Genomic DNA, 14,240 nt, shown 5'->3' with positions numbered 1-14,240 from the left:
TGCTCTCCTGTAACTGCAGCAAGGTCTAGACATAAAGGAAATAAAATATTCAGGAGTGTCAAGACTCACTTCTGGAAGTGGATTCGAATCTTAGGCCAGGAAGGGAAGTGTTGAAGGAATTAGAACCTTAATTCAAAGGTACCGTGAGGCTGCATCCATTCTCCCTGTCTCTCTCTCTCTGCCTCTCTCCCTTCTAGCCTCCCTCCCTCCTTCCTTCTCTTTCCCTGTCAGTTTGCAGCCTCGTCACCATTATCTCACGAGGACAGTCCTCTTATTTGATTATATTCGATTAAGGCAGTTATTTATGCTTTGCTAGTTCCTTCCCAATCATTAACCATTTAGTTATCTCGTTGTCAGTGGGAGACAGATCAAAGAACTTTCATTTTACAGATGAGAAGACTTGAACATCCAAAGTAAATGACTTATAAAAGGTACACTTAGCAGAGAAGCAATGGTGAGAATCTGGATAATTTCCAGTAAGTCTGGGGGCAATGCCCGAACGTAAGAAAATGAAAGGACAGTCATATGCAGTGCATAGATTTGGTCTCTGGTCACAGAGTGCGGTGACATGAACCATCTTGCGTGTGACCAGTGACTTGCTTCATGATTTCGGGGCTCCAAGCCAGCCCCTCAGCCAGTCCTTGCTCTAGCTGATGGTTTAAACAGCTAGATTTCACCCACGGGTCGTCTTGTACATGTAGATTTCAGTGTATAAGAGTTAATACCCTTTTGAAATTCTAACTAATAAGTTTCTAATCAAGAGATGCTATTTTTCCGGTTGAAGAGACCAGCTAGTGAAAGTTCCAGAATTTGGTTAATCGCTACAGTTTCCACATTGGCCCTTAGATGAGGGCTAGAGTTTCACATAGATTGGAGGTCTCCTTCTTGTGATGTCCCTCCAAAGGCAAGCCTGGACAGTATCTCTATTTTGTATAAAGGAGACCTGACATGTGGAGTCAAACAGTGTTACGTGGTGGCCTTATGAAGAGTGGGACAATGGCTCAGCAAGGACACTTAGATATTGGTCAGTTTTGTGCCATATGCCAGACGTTCTGAATTGCTAAATGTTCCTCTGAAAAGGGGAAAGATGTGAACCACAGCCCTAGAGCCTCCAGTGCCAAGAAAGTCTGTAGTTCTACTCTGGTTCCACCTTTCTGGGACCCCCCATGCCCAGGACGATAGGTGTAGTGACGTGTGAGTGAAAGGAGTGTGCTGGGGGAACGTACCCAACACAGCCCCTCCCCCTGGAAAGACAGGCCGTTAGAGGGGCACATTATCTTCCTGTTGGAGGTTCCCACGTAACCTGGTAGGGTTTGAGTTGTTCATTTTTTGGTGTCCGCCTCCTCCTCTTGATTATCCCCTTTGAAGACAGCTCAGTGTCTGATCAGAGAGCTGGCATGCAGGAGGGTGAAGCTCCAGGCTTTTTTTGTTGTTGGTCGGGGAGGGCAAGCAGGAGAGGCGGTGGCAGGGGGTGTTCAAGAGGAAATCCGCCAGCTCTGTTCTCCTTTCCCTTTGGCGTTTGGGCTCTGGGTGAGTTGGAGCCTGGTGTACGGATTTTAAGGTGGAGTGGGTTTCTGTTAGGGGCAGAGTGGAGGCGGGTTGCTGAGAAGAAGGTCTTTGTGCAGGAGGGTATGGGCCTGCGGCTTCATCCGGTGTTACTGACAGGACTCCTTTCCCGGGTACTCTGAGGAGCAGCAGTGAGGTCATGCATGTGGGTGGGAGCAACGTGTTCATCTGAGATGCTGGCACGATCCGCTTGGCATTTGGAGCAGTGTGGGCATGGGGTCATGGTGGCATCCCGCTACCTGAGTGCCCTGGGGCTGCTTAAGGTGCTAAAGCTTAGGGGAACAAGGAAAAAGAACCAGCTGAAAAGAAAAACTTCCTTTTTCTTCCAGAGCCTCTGAGGGCAAGACTGTGGAAGTGCCTTACAAAGGGGATGTAGAAAACACGATCCTGGATATTCTCGGGGGACTGCGGTCTACCTGTACCTATGTGGGGGCCGCCAAACTCAAAGAGCTTAGCAGGAGGACGACGTTCATCCGCGTGACCCAACAGCACAGCACCCTGTTCAGCTAACCTTGTGGATGAGGTGACGGTCCCGCTCATGGAAGCTTCCACACACAGCTGCTTTCCCATTTCCTTCCTTCTGTTACATCCAAGCTTCCGGCTGCTCCTGAATGGTGGAATGCTGCCTCCTCCTCTTCCTGCCACCTGGAGGCTTTGGGGCTCCCCCTAGTGCCTTTCGGGGGGACAGAAGCAGGGCACTGATAGGATCAGTTGTCAGAGCCCAGCTGCCCGGAACTCATAACCTCATTGTTAAAACTAACACTCTCACCTTTTTCTTTTCTTTTTTTTTTAAAAGAAAATGGTTTCACTTTAATATAATGCTGTTATCTTAAGACATGCTTGAGTGCTGGAGTTTGCATTTTCAGGAACCGAGTTGTTGAGGAAGCTGGGGCTTTTAGACCTTCTTCCCAGACGTGCTAGTGGTGAGCCCCTCTTGGCTCTGAGTCAAGGCACCTTCAGGGGGGAGGGGCAGGGAGGGGAGGATTGACTGGACAGGCCACAGTCAGAGTAACTGGCATCCACTTCCTCCAGCTTCTATTTAATGGAAAAGAACAAAAACAAGTGGCTGGACCCACAACTTGAAAAATTGGTTTCCCCACAGATATAAGGTGTGGTGACGTGTTTTCACCATCTTTGTTACATGTGCCTTTTGGGAACAGGTCATCCATCTTTACCAGTTTGGTGCTCCTGGGAAGCAATCCTTATCCTGGTTTTTCACGTAGTTTTGTTTCCTCCATCTCTTCCCCTTCCCTTTTCAGTCCCAACTTGTCAGGCTGGCCTGTCTCTTAAAGAGATTATATATTATTTGGAAATTCCACAGGATGTTTTATTGAAAGGTTCTCCACCAAAAATTAGCAGGTATAGAGTCCCACTGAAAAAAACCCAGCAAAAACCTTGACCTGTAGCTTCCTCATGGCATTGGTTTAAAATAGGAGTTAGAACCGTTCCCTTGATACGGCGATTAATACTCTGACGGAAGGAGCACACGGTCCTCTGGGACAACCGTCAATCCATTGACTGGTAACCGTGGCGTTCTCTCGGAGAAAAGACCCATGGCTGTGGCAGAGGTCCTAAGCAGTCCACCGTGGCATTTGTTTAAACAGTGAACATGGATGGATAGATGACGCCTGGCTACTTTTGGAAGCATTACTTGAGTAATAGGACCGGAAAGTGTATGCAGGCCAGGATGTTTTTTCACTGTGTTTACTTCTAAAGAAGGCTAAAGAAGCAGGCACAGGAGTACATTTTCTTTGAAAAGGCAAGTGATGGTCCTGGAGTCGGGAAGGACCACACGGTCCTACTGGATGAGGGCGAATTAATTGTCTAATGTTCATGGTGACTGACAGCATGTGACGACTCCAACCGAATCATCCCGTTCCGGGAAAGCAGAGATCCACTTCCGGTGTTACAGGAAATACATTTACACATTCAGCAACTTGAACTCTGTTGTAACACCTTGCCCCCCAAATCCATTAAGAGTAATTCTTGTAGGAACATGAATGGCTACACCTTTGCCATATGAGGGTCAAGAGGATGCTTAACACAGAGCAAGATGTGCTGGAGGCACCCCACCTTTTCTGTTTGCTGCCTGAGTGAGGGGCGGGCCCATGCTGTCCTGTGGAAGATGTGTTGGACACTCAAGCCCTTACGTTTGTTAGTTTTATGAGTTTCTTTATTGCAAAATGAGGCAGAGAGGTGAAAGGAAGGAGGACCTAAAGAAATCCATTTAAAATGGACCAGCAGCCGTGGTCAGTAGTAAGGGACTGACCAGTGTCCCCTCTCAGGCGGGGCTCCTGTGCTACACCCAGAGTGTTCAGGGAGGGGGCAGCCCAGTATGGGCCCTTTGGGGCCTCTCTCTGCAGTGATGTGTGCTTGTTTTCTGTCGTGTGCAAAGACTTTGCACACTAGCTCTTTGTTTCCACAAACCGGAAGGCAGGTCCCTCGCCCATCCAGTTTTTAGGGAAGTGAAAAGTGAGTTACTGAAAAAGCCACAAACTCGTCAGGATCATTTTGAAGCAGAGGCTTCCCAAACAGCAGCACTTCTAAGGCTCCATCACCCCTTGTCCGTAGCCAGTTCACCTCTGCCTCCGATTGGAATGGGGCTGGGGGAGCTCGCACCAGAGCAGCTCTCAGACCAGGTGTCATCCGGGACACACAGATAGCTGCCCATTTGCAGGCCATCCAGGGAAGCAGTGGGTGGGCGGGGAGGGAGGGAGAGCCTGGGAACCAGATGCCATTCACCTTGCAGCTCCTGCTGTGCTCTTAATGGTTTCAAAGCCCGCCTCACTGCAGCAAGTGAAGCAAAGGTTTTTCCCCCTAATCAATGTTTAGTTCAGGTGAAGTCTCACAGCCATTGGACCCCAAACTTGTCAGAACCATTAGCATCTAATGCTAAAACAAGACAAGGAAGGCAGTGATTCAGACTGCTGCCCCACACTTGCCCCTGGCATGTAGCGTGTCCACCCAAACTGCTCTGGAGGAAGAGGGGACATGGGCAGCCCTTCCTGTCCAGGCTGCCAGGTCAGCGAGTCACCGCTGGTTAGGTGCATGTTCTATCACACACTGACATTCACAATGTGTCAAGGCCTCAGCTCATGAGTCCTGAGAGGAGAGTCCTGGTGAGATGTCCCCAAACACTTAACCAGGAAGACAGTAAAATGATAAGAGTTACCCTTTCCTCCCTCGGCTAATTGAATGTGGAGAGTTCTCTTCCACCTCTGCAGACCTTACAGCTGCAAGGATTTGCTAGCCACACGCGCAGGTGATGGCAGGGGAGGTCACTGAAAGTCACGGGTCCTTGAAGAATTACTTTCTGGGGCAACTGCTAAGCCCCATCTTTCTGAGATGGTACAGTGCAAAGCTGGGTGCAGTGTTTTTGAGACAACCAGGCCCCTCCGCCTGCTGAGTGACCCCGTGCTCGTTGAGTTTCTAACCGGCACCAACTACAGGAAACAGGAGTGAACTTTCTGCCTTCAGACCACTAATGTGTTTGCAGCAAAACTACTGAATGTATCGATAATACTCCATGAGCCCATGAAGCTGCCAAATGCTGTTGAGAAACATAGCTCTTGTAAGCAGCAGTGTTCAGATAGGAGACGTAAACAAACTGAATGAGGCAAGACATCCGATGTCGAAATGTGCCTTTTATCTCAGCACCTGATCATGACCTATCTTCCCCACCCCCACAGAAAAAATGAGTAGTAGTAAAGGCAATGCCTATGTCACCCCCCAAAACCTACCCAGTGATCACAGTGAGGGTAAAGAAGGAAGAATTCCCAGCATTTTCTCAGCCTCATCTTTCTTCAAGGACCTGACACAAGGCAAGGACAGACACATTTGCAATTGGCACTGTTATTTTATTAGTACGAGTATACTGAAACAATAAACTTGTACTGGTATACAGACAATTTATTTAAAACAATTTTGTTCAAATTTTGAATCAAACATTGTTTTATTATAATGAAATAATTTCTACCTAGAAAACCTGCAAGCACCATCAAAGAAAGGGACCATAAAATTCAATAAACAGACTCGAGTGTATCCTACAAATAGACACACCACGATTAGAAAATAGAATATGAATTCTTCCATTTTTTAATATTTGTTTTAAAAAAGCTAGTGCAAGTACAATATTTTACACTGGAATTACAGAGAGTGTGCACGCACATGGAAAAAAGTTCTCCTGTCACAATAAAAGCTCTTAACTATGTATGCACTTAATATTTTCTTTTCAATAAGGTGCAAAACATCACTCCTTCCCTCTTTCTCCTCTGTACTGGCCATGTCAGTCTGATAGCGCCCTCAATTCTGGTGTCTCTTTTCCCTTGGCCGGTGGGAGGCACACGCTTGGAAGTTTTGGTGGGTAATGATCTATTAAAACATCCATAGGTACGGATCTCAGAGATGGCTCTGGGGCCCGGATCCCACTAGCTAGAAATCAGGACTCTGTTTTAACTAAAGGCCACCATGAATACTAGCAGGGCTCTACTGAAACCTCCCTTCAGCTGACACTCATTTGGGTTTATAGGTGAGCAGTGATGGCTGGGGAGGAAGAAACCTCCACAAAAGGCCAAAAGGGCGGTATTCACAGAACCGAATGCACAGGTATCAAGTTTATTGTTCACTGACTAGAATTTACTCCACTCTTTGACCAGATAATAAGAGTAGTTGGTTCGTGTGAGAACCGGAGGAAACCTGCACATCTGACTTCTTGGTAACTGCTCTTAAAAGACAACGGCTCTAAGCTAGTGTCACCTCAGACCTGATTTTCCAGAGGACAGTATGTTATTTCAGCAAAGATTACTGTAAACAACGCTTCCAACGGAGGCCTTCAGACTGGCCATGGAAAAGGAGACAGGCTCATTGCCATCCAGACAGCAAATGAACAAACTAAAGGGAAAGAAAACTTGGGCGAAGTCTCCAATTATCTGCAGTGGAAGACTTGAATCCTTTCAGCCAAGAAAAGTTATGGAAATTCTTAGAGACTGTTATTGTATAGATACTACCTATTGGCCAAATGCACTTAATTTTAATACAGCTGAACCGTTTGTATGCAAGTCAAGAGGACGTGAAAAACCGAAGCCACTGTTCCCTCCCGCCATTGTACAGGTGAATGTCAGCTACCAGAAACATTGCATTTAACAGTAAGGGAGAAGCTGGAGAGTCTGGATTTAAGAATTGTTGGTGGGTTTGCTCAATAGCCCACAGCCGTCCAGTATCCGCTGGCTGGCTTGATTTTTGGACAGACTATAACGCTTCTGAGAAGTTGCCTCACATTTATTTTGGCCTCGATATTAAAGAAAAAATTAAAACTAAAGTAAAATGAGGCATTTCAATTGAAATCCATGTTTTACCCCCCATTTAAATGAGGTGTGTGTATGGGGGGGAAGAAGGCTGAACATATTTTTTTTTGTCTTCATAATGAGTCCTGTTTTATTGGTAGCTAGGATCCCTTGTTACAAACACTTCTTGTTCAGGATTATATTCTTTGGGTTTATTGGAACAGGAAGTGCTGAAAATGTCAAACATCATCTCTGAAGAAAAAGGAGTTGCAATGGCTTACGAGTTTAAACTAAGAAGGGAGCTCAGAGAAGTACTTTCAGCATAGGAATGAACAGTATTCTCAAATTGCAGAATACAGAGTTGCCCTTCCTCAGAAGAGGGCTCTATGTGACATAAACATAAAGGAAGCATAGGTATAGTTTAAGAGCCTTTTACGTAGTAATTCTTCCAGGCCATAACCATACAAATCTGATCATTTAGACATGACAAATTTCTATATACAAAAAGAAAAACAAAAAAAAACCACATGTAACTTTCAACCTTTATGCTTTTTCTTTTTTTACAAACAAGGTATGAAACTCATTGTTTCAACAGATCCATATCTTTCAAACACTGAATGAATCATTTCGACATTCATTTTTCTTTTGTGCAATTTTTAAAAACATTACCTGTACTCCTCAAAGTGAGTGCTTCAAAAAATTTTTTCTTCAGCTTCTCAAATTAGGTGTACATTTAAAAAAAAAAAAAAAGAAAAGAAAATCCCCACAAGGTCTAGTGCTACAAGAAAAGATCCTATCAGTAAGGTAACATATTTGAAGCGAGGTCATCTATGTAAGAAATCTCAGCTCCAGAGTAGAGGTGTGCAAATTGTTTGGAGTTTCCCTATCAACAAACACAACACTGTCCGTGGAAAAGAGAGGAAACCAACCCAACACAATAGCATATGCATGTGCTTTATAAAAAAGTATATTCTCTGTGTCTTTATTACTTGATGTTGTCTTAAAATTCTCTATTTCAGAAATTCTGGGTTGAAAACATAAACGTGGAAGCAAAGGCCTCCACTTAAAAAAACAAACAAACAAAAAACAATTCCCTTTTCTTTCATATCACCACCGAAGAAGCTGGATTGGGCCACGGAGACGGCTGGCCCTTTTTCACCTGGAATCATCACGGGTGACTGGGAAATAAGCGCAAAGGGTTTTAGGAGAGAACAGACCACAGTTTGTTGAGCTGCTTGCGGTTCATGAAACAGTAGCCATGACGACCAGCACAGCTCACAAAGCCTGGCCTTCTGTCCCAAGAGCTCTGCTTCTTCACCCAAATCTGAAATAGCATGGTATTAGTGTCTTCAATAGCATTTGAGATTTTTCATTCTATGAAAGAAATAGGTTTCCTTAGTAGTCACAGATGTTAAAGGGTATTGTCAATTGTTTCCTTAAGAAACAAACAAACAAATTCCAAAGCTACAACAACAAAAATAAATTTTGGCAACATATTTCAGTAAAGATCAAACTATGTGCAAAGAGTGGATTTTATGATTACTAGGAGCTACTGTTCATCGTGAACATGCAGCATTATATTGCAATCTATGCAGTATCTAAGGAGTAATCCACAAGACACAGGAAATCCAAACATTCCTTGAAGTTGTACAACCCTACTCCAGAGCAGTCAAAGTGCTGCTTCTGGACACATCAGTGTACCACACACACGCCAGCCCCATCCCTGAGTAAGAGGTGTGAAAGGTTCCGCAGAGTTCCTTGTAGGGGAGAAGGAAGATACTGCCACTTCCTGCTGGGGGAAAAAACCCAACACACTCACCTAACAAAAAACATACAGGGTTACAATTCAGAGTTAGAAGTGGGATCAACAACAACAGTTACAAAAAAGAAAAAAAAGAATCAAATCATCCCAAACCAAACTGGGCGAGTTGGGGAAAACAAAAAAATTGACCGACATAGAAAATGATCCTGAAAGTCCAAATGAAAATGCAATTTGGATTTCCATTTTAAAAGATTTGAGGTAAGTGGCACCCATCTCTTTATCTCCCTCTCCTGAATGTGGCCCAAACTGAAATAATTGTTAAGTTAAACATTCTAAGGAACAGTCATTTTATATATTTAGAAATCCCTATAGAGAGGTTCTTGTTTGTTGGTTTCTTCTTATTTTTTTCTTTTCACCCTGGCTAATTTCTTGGTGATTGTGTTCCATTGTAAACGCAAAAGGCCTGCTGTTATTAGTTTAAAAATGGAGAACAGGAAAGAGAGAACTAAAGACGGCTGTCAGTAAATATTGCAAAGTGGACATAGTACAGAGGCACATGGCTGATCCTCGTAAGCTGCAGGGCACCGAAGAATTTCTACGCCTGTCATTGTTAGGTTTGCTACCCAGGAATGGTGACCAAGGCTGCTCTGGGAACCTCAGGCTTGCCAATGACTGCAAACATGAGGAGGTTCCCTGTCCCCTGGATGTTCTTCCTATTTGAAGAGAAAGCTGCCACAGAGTGGTGACCAGTGTTTGCAGGTAGCCCTCTCCACAGCCACTGGCTGGCAAGCTTGGAGTGCATGCACTTCCTGCATGCACTTCCTTACCCAGGCCCAGAGGCACAGCTCAATGTCTCAAGGTCACAGACCTGAGGAGGGGCCTGCCCACTCGCAGAAAAGAGCATGGAAAATGGGTTGATCCTGGCTCTATTGCTCCAGAGTGTGCCTTAGAAATGACTCTGCCTCCTTCCTCTCCACACTCCACCTTCCCTATTCCTTGAGGTGATGGGGAACTGCAGCTCATCCCTTAGATCTCCTTTGCTTTTGCTCTTTCTGCTACATGGTGACAGACACCTGGGGCTCCTGCAGGCTCCCACCCAGCACTCAGAATCCACAGCAGCAGGGGGTAGCTTGCAGAGGGAGGCTCTCCCCTTCCTGGCTCGTTCCCTCCCGACGAGGAAAAAGCCGAAAGGGCACGAGTTTTAACTAGAGCACACCAATCAAACTCTATTGGCACGGAAAGTATTGCACATGCTGAAAAAGCAAGAGAATGAAATGGGACATTAGAAAGAACCAATTCTCTTAGAGTTCCTATACCTGAAATACAAGCACAAAAGTGATGATAATGTTCCTATTGCTCCAAACCATGTATGTTTTCCCATTTCAGAGTTGGTGTTAGTTCAATACGTGAAGGAAGCCAAAAGGTTGTGTGTGTTTTTCTGAGTCCACATGAGTGGCTGTCAGGAGCGGTACAAAGGAGGACACAGTTGACAGGGCAGCCCCATATTCCTCTTACCATCAAAGGTTATAAAACAACAACAAAACCTCATAACTGCACGTGCCCTGAGCAGAATATATGGAAGATTAAGCAAGTTCTCGGAACAGAAACGCTTACAAAAATACAGCACTAAATAAGCATTACGATTGCAAGAATGGGCCCACCCAGCTCTCTGCTAGCATGCTGAGAGGGTAATGAATTTCGAAGAAAGTAAAGGACCGGTTCTAGTTATGTTAAATCTATTCAAATGTTTTTGGTACATCCCAGAAAATGGTTTATAAAAATCATTAGTTCTGGTGAGAACTAAATGTGAAGGAATACTAACTAGGTAGCGAAAATGTGGGTTGACCTTAGAATTTCTTTTTAAATTTAGAAGTACTATTTTCAATGGTAAAAGAAGAATCAGTTTAAGCATTTTTTCAGACTAGTTGCAGCCATTCCAAGTAAGAATATTTAAAAATTTCTCCCTACTTATAAAACTTTTTTATTTTTTTCAAGCACTTTAAAATGCAAACCCAAAACCCACAAACAATATTTCAGATCTCTGGGAATGAAAGGTTTAAATTATGAAACACACTTTCTGGGTTTGTACCAAACATTAAATCTTGATTTGATTTCAGATGGAAAAAAAAAAAAAGTCATTCTGAAAACAATATTAATAACAACAGTAATAAAGTAATTTTTTTAAAAAACTTGCTCACATATATAAATGTCTTTATGGAAAACTCTCTCAATGAATCTGAAGAAAATTCTCAGAGTTGTCCTGCTAAGACCTGGTTTTTGTGACAGATGTGGTAGAAAGACCAAAATGAATTTTGAAAGGAACATAATCTTATAAAACGGCCTAGAATATAGGCAGGTTAGAAAGTAAATTTGCTACATTTATTGATGCTCGTTCAGTCCCCCAAACCTTTCCCACAATGTTATTGGATAAAAACTGCAGGAATATCACACAAATTATAAACTCAAGATGTGCAAATCGCAAGGTTCTTTAAAAGTTCATCTTAAAAAGAAAAACACTGGACAAAAATGAGTATTCTTTTTTTCCACCCCTTTTCTCTCAGTTTCTCTGCCAGCTCTGCATATGCCTTTAATTCTTTCTCAAACATCAAAGTGAAAAGTGCCCTTCTGTCAGGCTGTACTTGGTGGTCATTCATGGTCACATACTAGTTCATAATTCACATTCATCCTTTTAAACCACATTGAAACTTTCAATATCTTGAGGTGAGAAACTCTGCAGAGCTGAAATGTAGTTACAGTGTTGAAAAAAGAAAGCAACTTAGTTTTTTGTTTTTCTTCCCAAAGACTTTAAAGTGAGATACAGTACTTGTTGAATGATAGACCAAGATGCTTGGTAATAAAGTGTGAACAGCATTTTAAGTGCTTAGAGATAGTAATATATATGCTCATCTTCAAAATCTAATTCCTCACGTCACACTGGAATCTGAAAAAAGTGGCACCCGAGTTGTCCATAGTCATGAACTATAAACAGTACTAGAGTTAAAAGACAAAAAATTTGCAAACCCAATGTGAAGAGCTTCCGCTGCTCTCTGAAGGACAGTTTGTGTCTACTTCTTGGGAGCGAAGTCAATGCGATAACCTGATTGGTTTTCCTAACACTGCACAGAAACCAGAGTGGGTGTTCATTCTCCCACCCCACTGCCCACCACCCCCACGTGGAGTGATGCAAACAGAGGCTGCCCTGCCCCCCAGACACCCTGGAGACATCACTGCACTAGTGAAGCAGAAACGAAATCCCGCATGTGGCAGTTGCTCTTTAAAAAAAATCAGTGCAGTCAGGCCCCATAGGGGGAAATATATATCTATATGATTAAAAGTTGCTTTTATTGTAAAATATGTTGGAGGAAAAAAAATGTTCTTTTACACGGTTAGCTTTCCATCTGCTGTCTGATGCTTTTCTAGGATGCCCTGAAGCTGGGTTCCTGATATTTATTTTGCACGTGAGAACCTCCTGAGGACGTGTCTCTGGACCTCCAATGCTGTGCTGAGAGCAAGAGAGAGTGAGACAGAGGGAGGCAGAGAGAAAAAGACCCTCCCTCACTGCGGCACCCCTGAAGCCCTGCACGCACGCACCCCTGCAATTCCCTCCCCACAGAACTTTCTCATGAAACCAGCAGAAGTCAGCGCCCAGTGGATGCTTCTGTGCTGCAAGAAAAGGCAGGCACTCTGAAGCCACATTCATTTCCACCAGGATGCCTGGCGCCTGGACTGGCCCTGCTCTGGCCCCCTGCACACCCACTGACAGACACTCGTGGAAAAAAGCATATGCACCAGTCTCTTGCGCAACACCAGCTGTAACTCTAATGACAAAGTTATAACAGAAACCTAAAGGAAGAGGATAACATGTAAATACTGTGTTATTTAGTCTACAGTACAGTAATCTGGATACAAATGATAAGGGAGGGCCAAATTTCCTTTCCCCAAACTGCCTCTACTTGCCTACATTAGACCGGCCTTCAATGCAAATCTTAACCTCCTGAGGAATTAGAGAAGGCTTAGGAAGAGTCAAAGGTGGCTCGTCTTCTGACTTCTCCAGTTTGCGGGTCTCTGGCGCAGACCACCTCCTCTTCCTGGTTGTTGTGGGCTTGCTGGGTTCTGTTTTGGTGAGCAAGGGCGCGGCAGGCAATCCTAGTTTTTCTGGAAACTTCAGTTCGCCGTTCTCAGAGAGCATCTGGGCACTTCCCGGATTGATCCCGTTTTCCTGCTCAGCATACCTGTGTCTACTGCCCGTCAGGGTGTCGGTCTTTGAGTGCTTCAGCAGGACGCTGGCGGGATCCACGGGCTGGCCCTTTTTAACAGAGCCGTTCTTCAGGTTCTTGAGGGTCAGCGAGATGCAGACATCCCCAACGGAGAGTTTGGAACACGGCAAATCAAAGAGCTGGCTGGTTCTCTCTGGACAGCAGGATGACCAGCCCTGTCCAAACACAAAAAAAGGATACTCTACCAAAACCTCCACGCTGACCTGTGGGAACAGTGAGAGACAGAGGGAGGAAAAAGGGAGGAAACAAATGAAAACGTTTTATGTTGGTTTTATTTTACACATACACACATGTACGTCTAGCAGCTGAATGGAAACAGTTTAAGACTGAATTCCACAAACCTCCTCCACCAACACACACAAATGAGGCTTTTAATTTTCTGCTATACCTGTACTGATCATATACAGGTGTTAGGTGGAAGCCAGGGAAAAAACTGTCCAGTATAAAAGCCCATTCAGTATTCAAAATATCATTTTATTGACTGTTAGCTCTATAGCTGGTCTCCGTTAAAACAAGTCAATTGACCCCCAAGGATGACGGAACATCTGCTTAACGTTCAGTGCTGAGCAAGGCTCGGCAGGTGACTCAAGCCCACGATACAATCTTGTGCTTTCTTAGCGCATTGGACAAATGCTCTTCTCATGTATGAAAGGGCTAGTATGTATCGGAGTTAGACTGTATGTGAACTCCACGAGGCAGCCATTCGAGAGTATCACTGTATCCCTGGCCCCCAAAAGGGTACATGGTTGAAACTTAATATTTATTGGATAAATGAATGTGACTCTAGGAATTTAGGGGTAGCAGCATCAGTGGGGGCTGGAGAAAGCAGGGAGGGCTTTCCCAGGACCCTGAAGGATGGGCAGAATTTTGAGAGGTTTGAGGGGAGGACGCGGCTGGGAGAGGGTAAAATGGATATACAGAGCTCAAGAACTTGACCCACTTATAAGGTCCCGCCCCAGGTACTCAAATCAGTCTCTGCATGTTTGAAAAACAAATAATGAAAGCAGGTGAAGCCCAGTATCCTTACAATAGCTGCCATTTTCTCCATGTCACTACCGTGTTTCCCCCAAAATAAGACCTAACAGGAAAATAAGCCCTAGCATGATTTTTCAGGATGACATCCCCTGAACATAAGTCCTAATGTGTCCTTTGGAGCAAAAATTAATATAAGACCGGTCTTATTTTCAGGAAAACATGGTAGGTGCTGTGCACTGTGCTAAGGAAATAAATTGAACAAGACAGTTCTGGTCCCAAAGAAGAAGTTCACAATCAAGTGGGCCAAGAGGCACATGAATAATAACTGCCAATCAGTGTGGTGAGTGAGGTGCTAATACTTTGCACAGTATTAAGCTG

General features: G+C 44.3%; 2 protein-coding genes across 2 annotated transcripts in view; one reads left to right on the top strand and one right to left on the bottom strand.

Moving 5' to 3' along the window:
- The window catches only part of GMPR (guanosine monophosphate reductase), a 37,000-nt gene extending 34,599 nt beyond the window's left edge, over window positions 1–2,401 (top strand). The window contains exon 9 of the mRNA XM_019742970.2: window positions 1,896–2,401. Coding sequence (XP_019598529.2) covers window positions 1,896–2,076 — 181 coding nt within the window. The 3' untranslated portion in view covers window positions 2,077–2,401. The remainder of the gene's footprint in view (window positions 1–1,895) is intronic.
- A 3,001-nt stretch (window positions 2,402–5,402) lies between these two features.
- ATXN1 (ataxin 1) overlaps window positions 5,403–14,240 on the bottom strand; it is a 373,795-nt gene continuing 364,957 nt past the window's right edge. Inside the window, exon 7 of the mRNA XM_074335193.1 lies at window positions 5,403–13,090. Within this exon, the coding sequence (XP_074191294.1) occupies window positions 12,560–13,090 (531 nt within the window). The 3' untranslated portion in view covers window positions 5,403–12,559. The remainder of the gene's footprint in view (window positions 13,091–14,240) is intronic.

Source organism: Rhinolophus sinicus, linkage group LG06 (assembly GCF_036562045.2).
Source record: "Rhinolophus sinicus isolate RSC01 linkage group LG06, ASM3656204v1, whole genome shotgun sequence".
In the NCBI taxonomy this organism is placed as follows: domain Eukaryota; kingdom Metazoa; phylum Chordata; class Mammalia; order Chiroptera; family Rhinolophidae; genus Rhinolophus; species Rhinolophus sinicus.
Note: the sequence above shows the minus strand (reverse complement) of the source record. Positions and strands in the feature narration are given on the sequence as shown.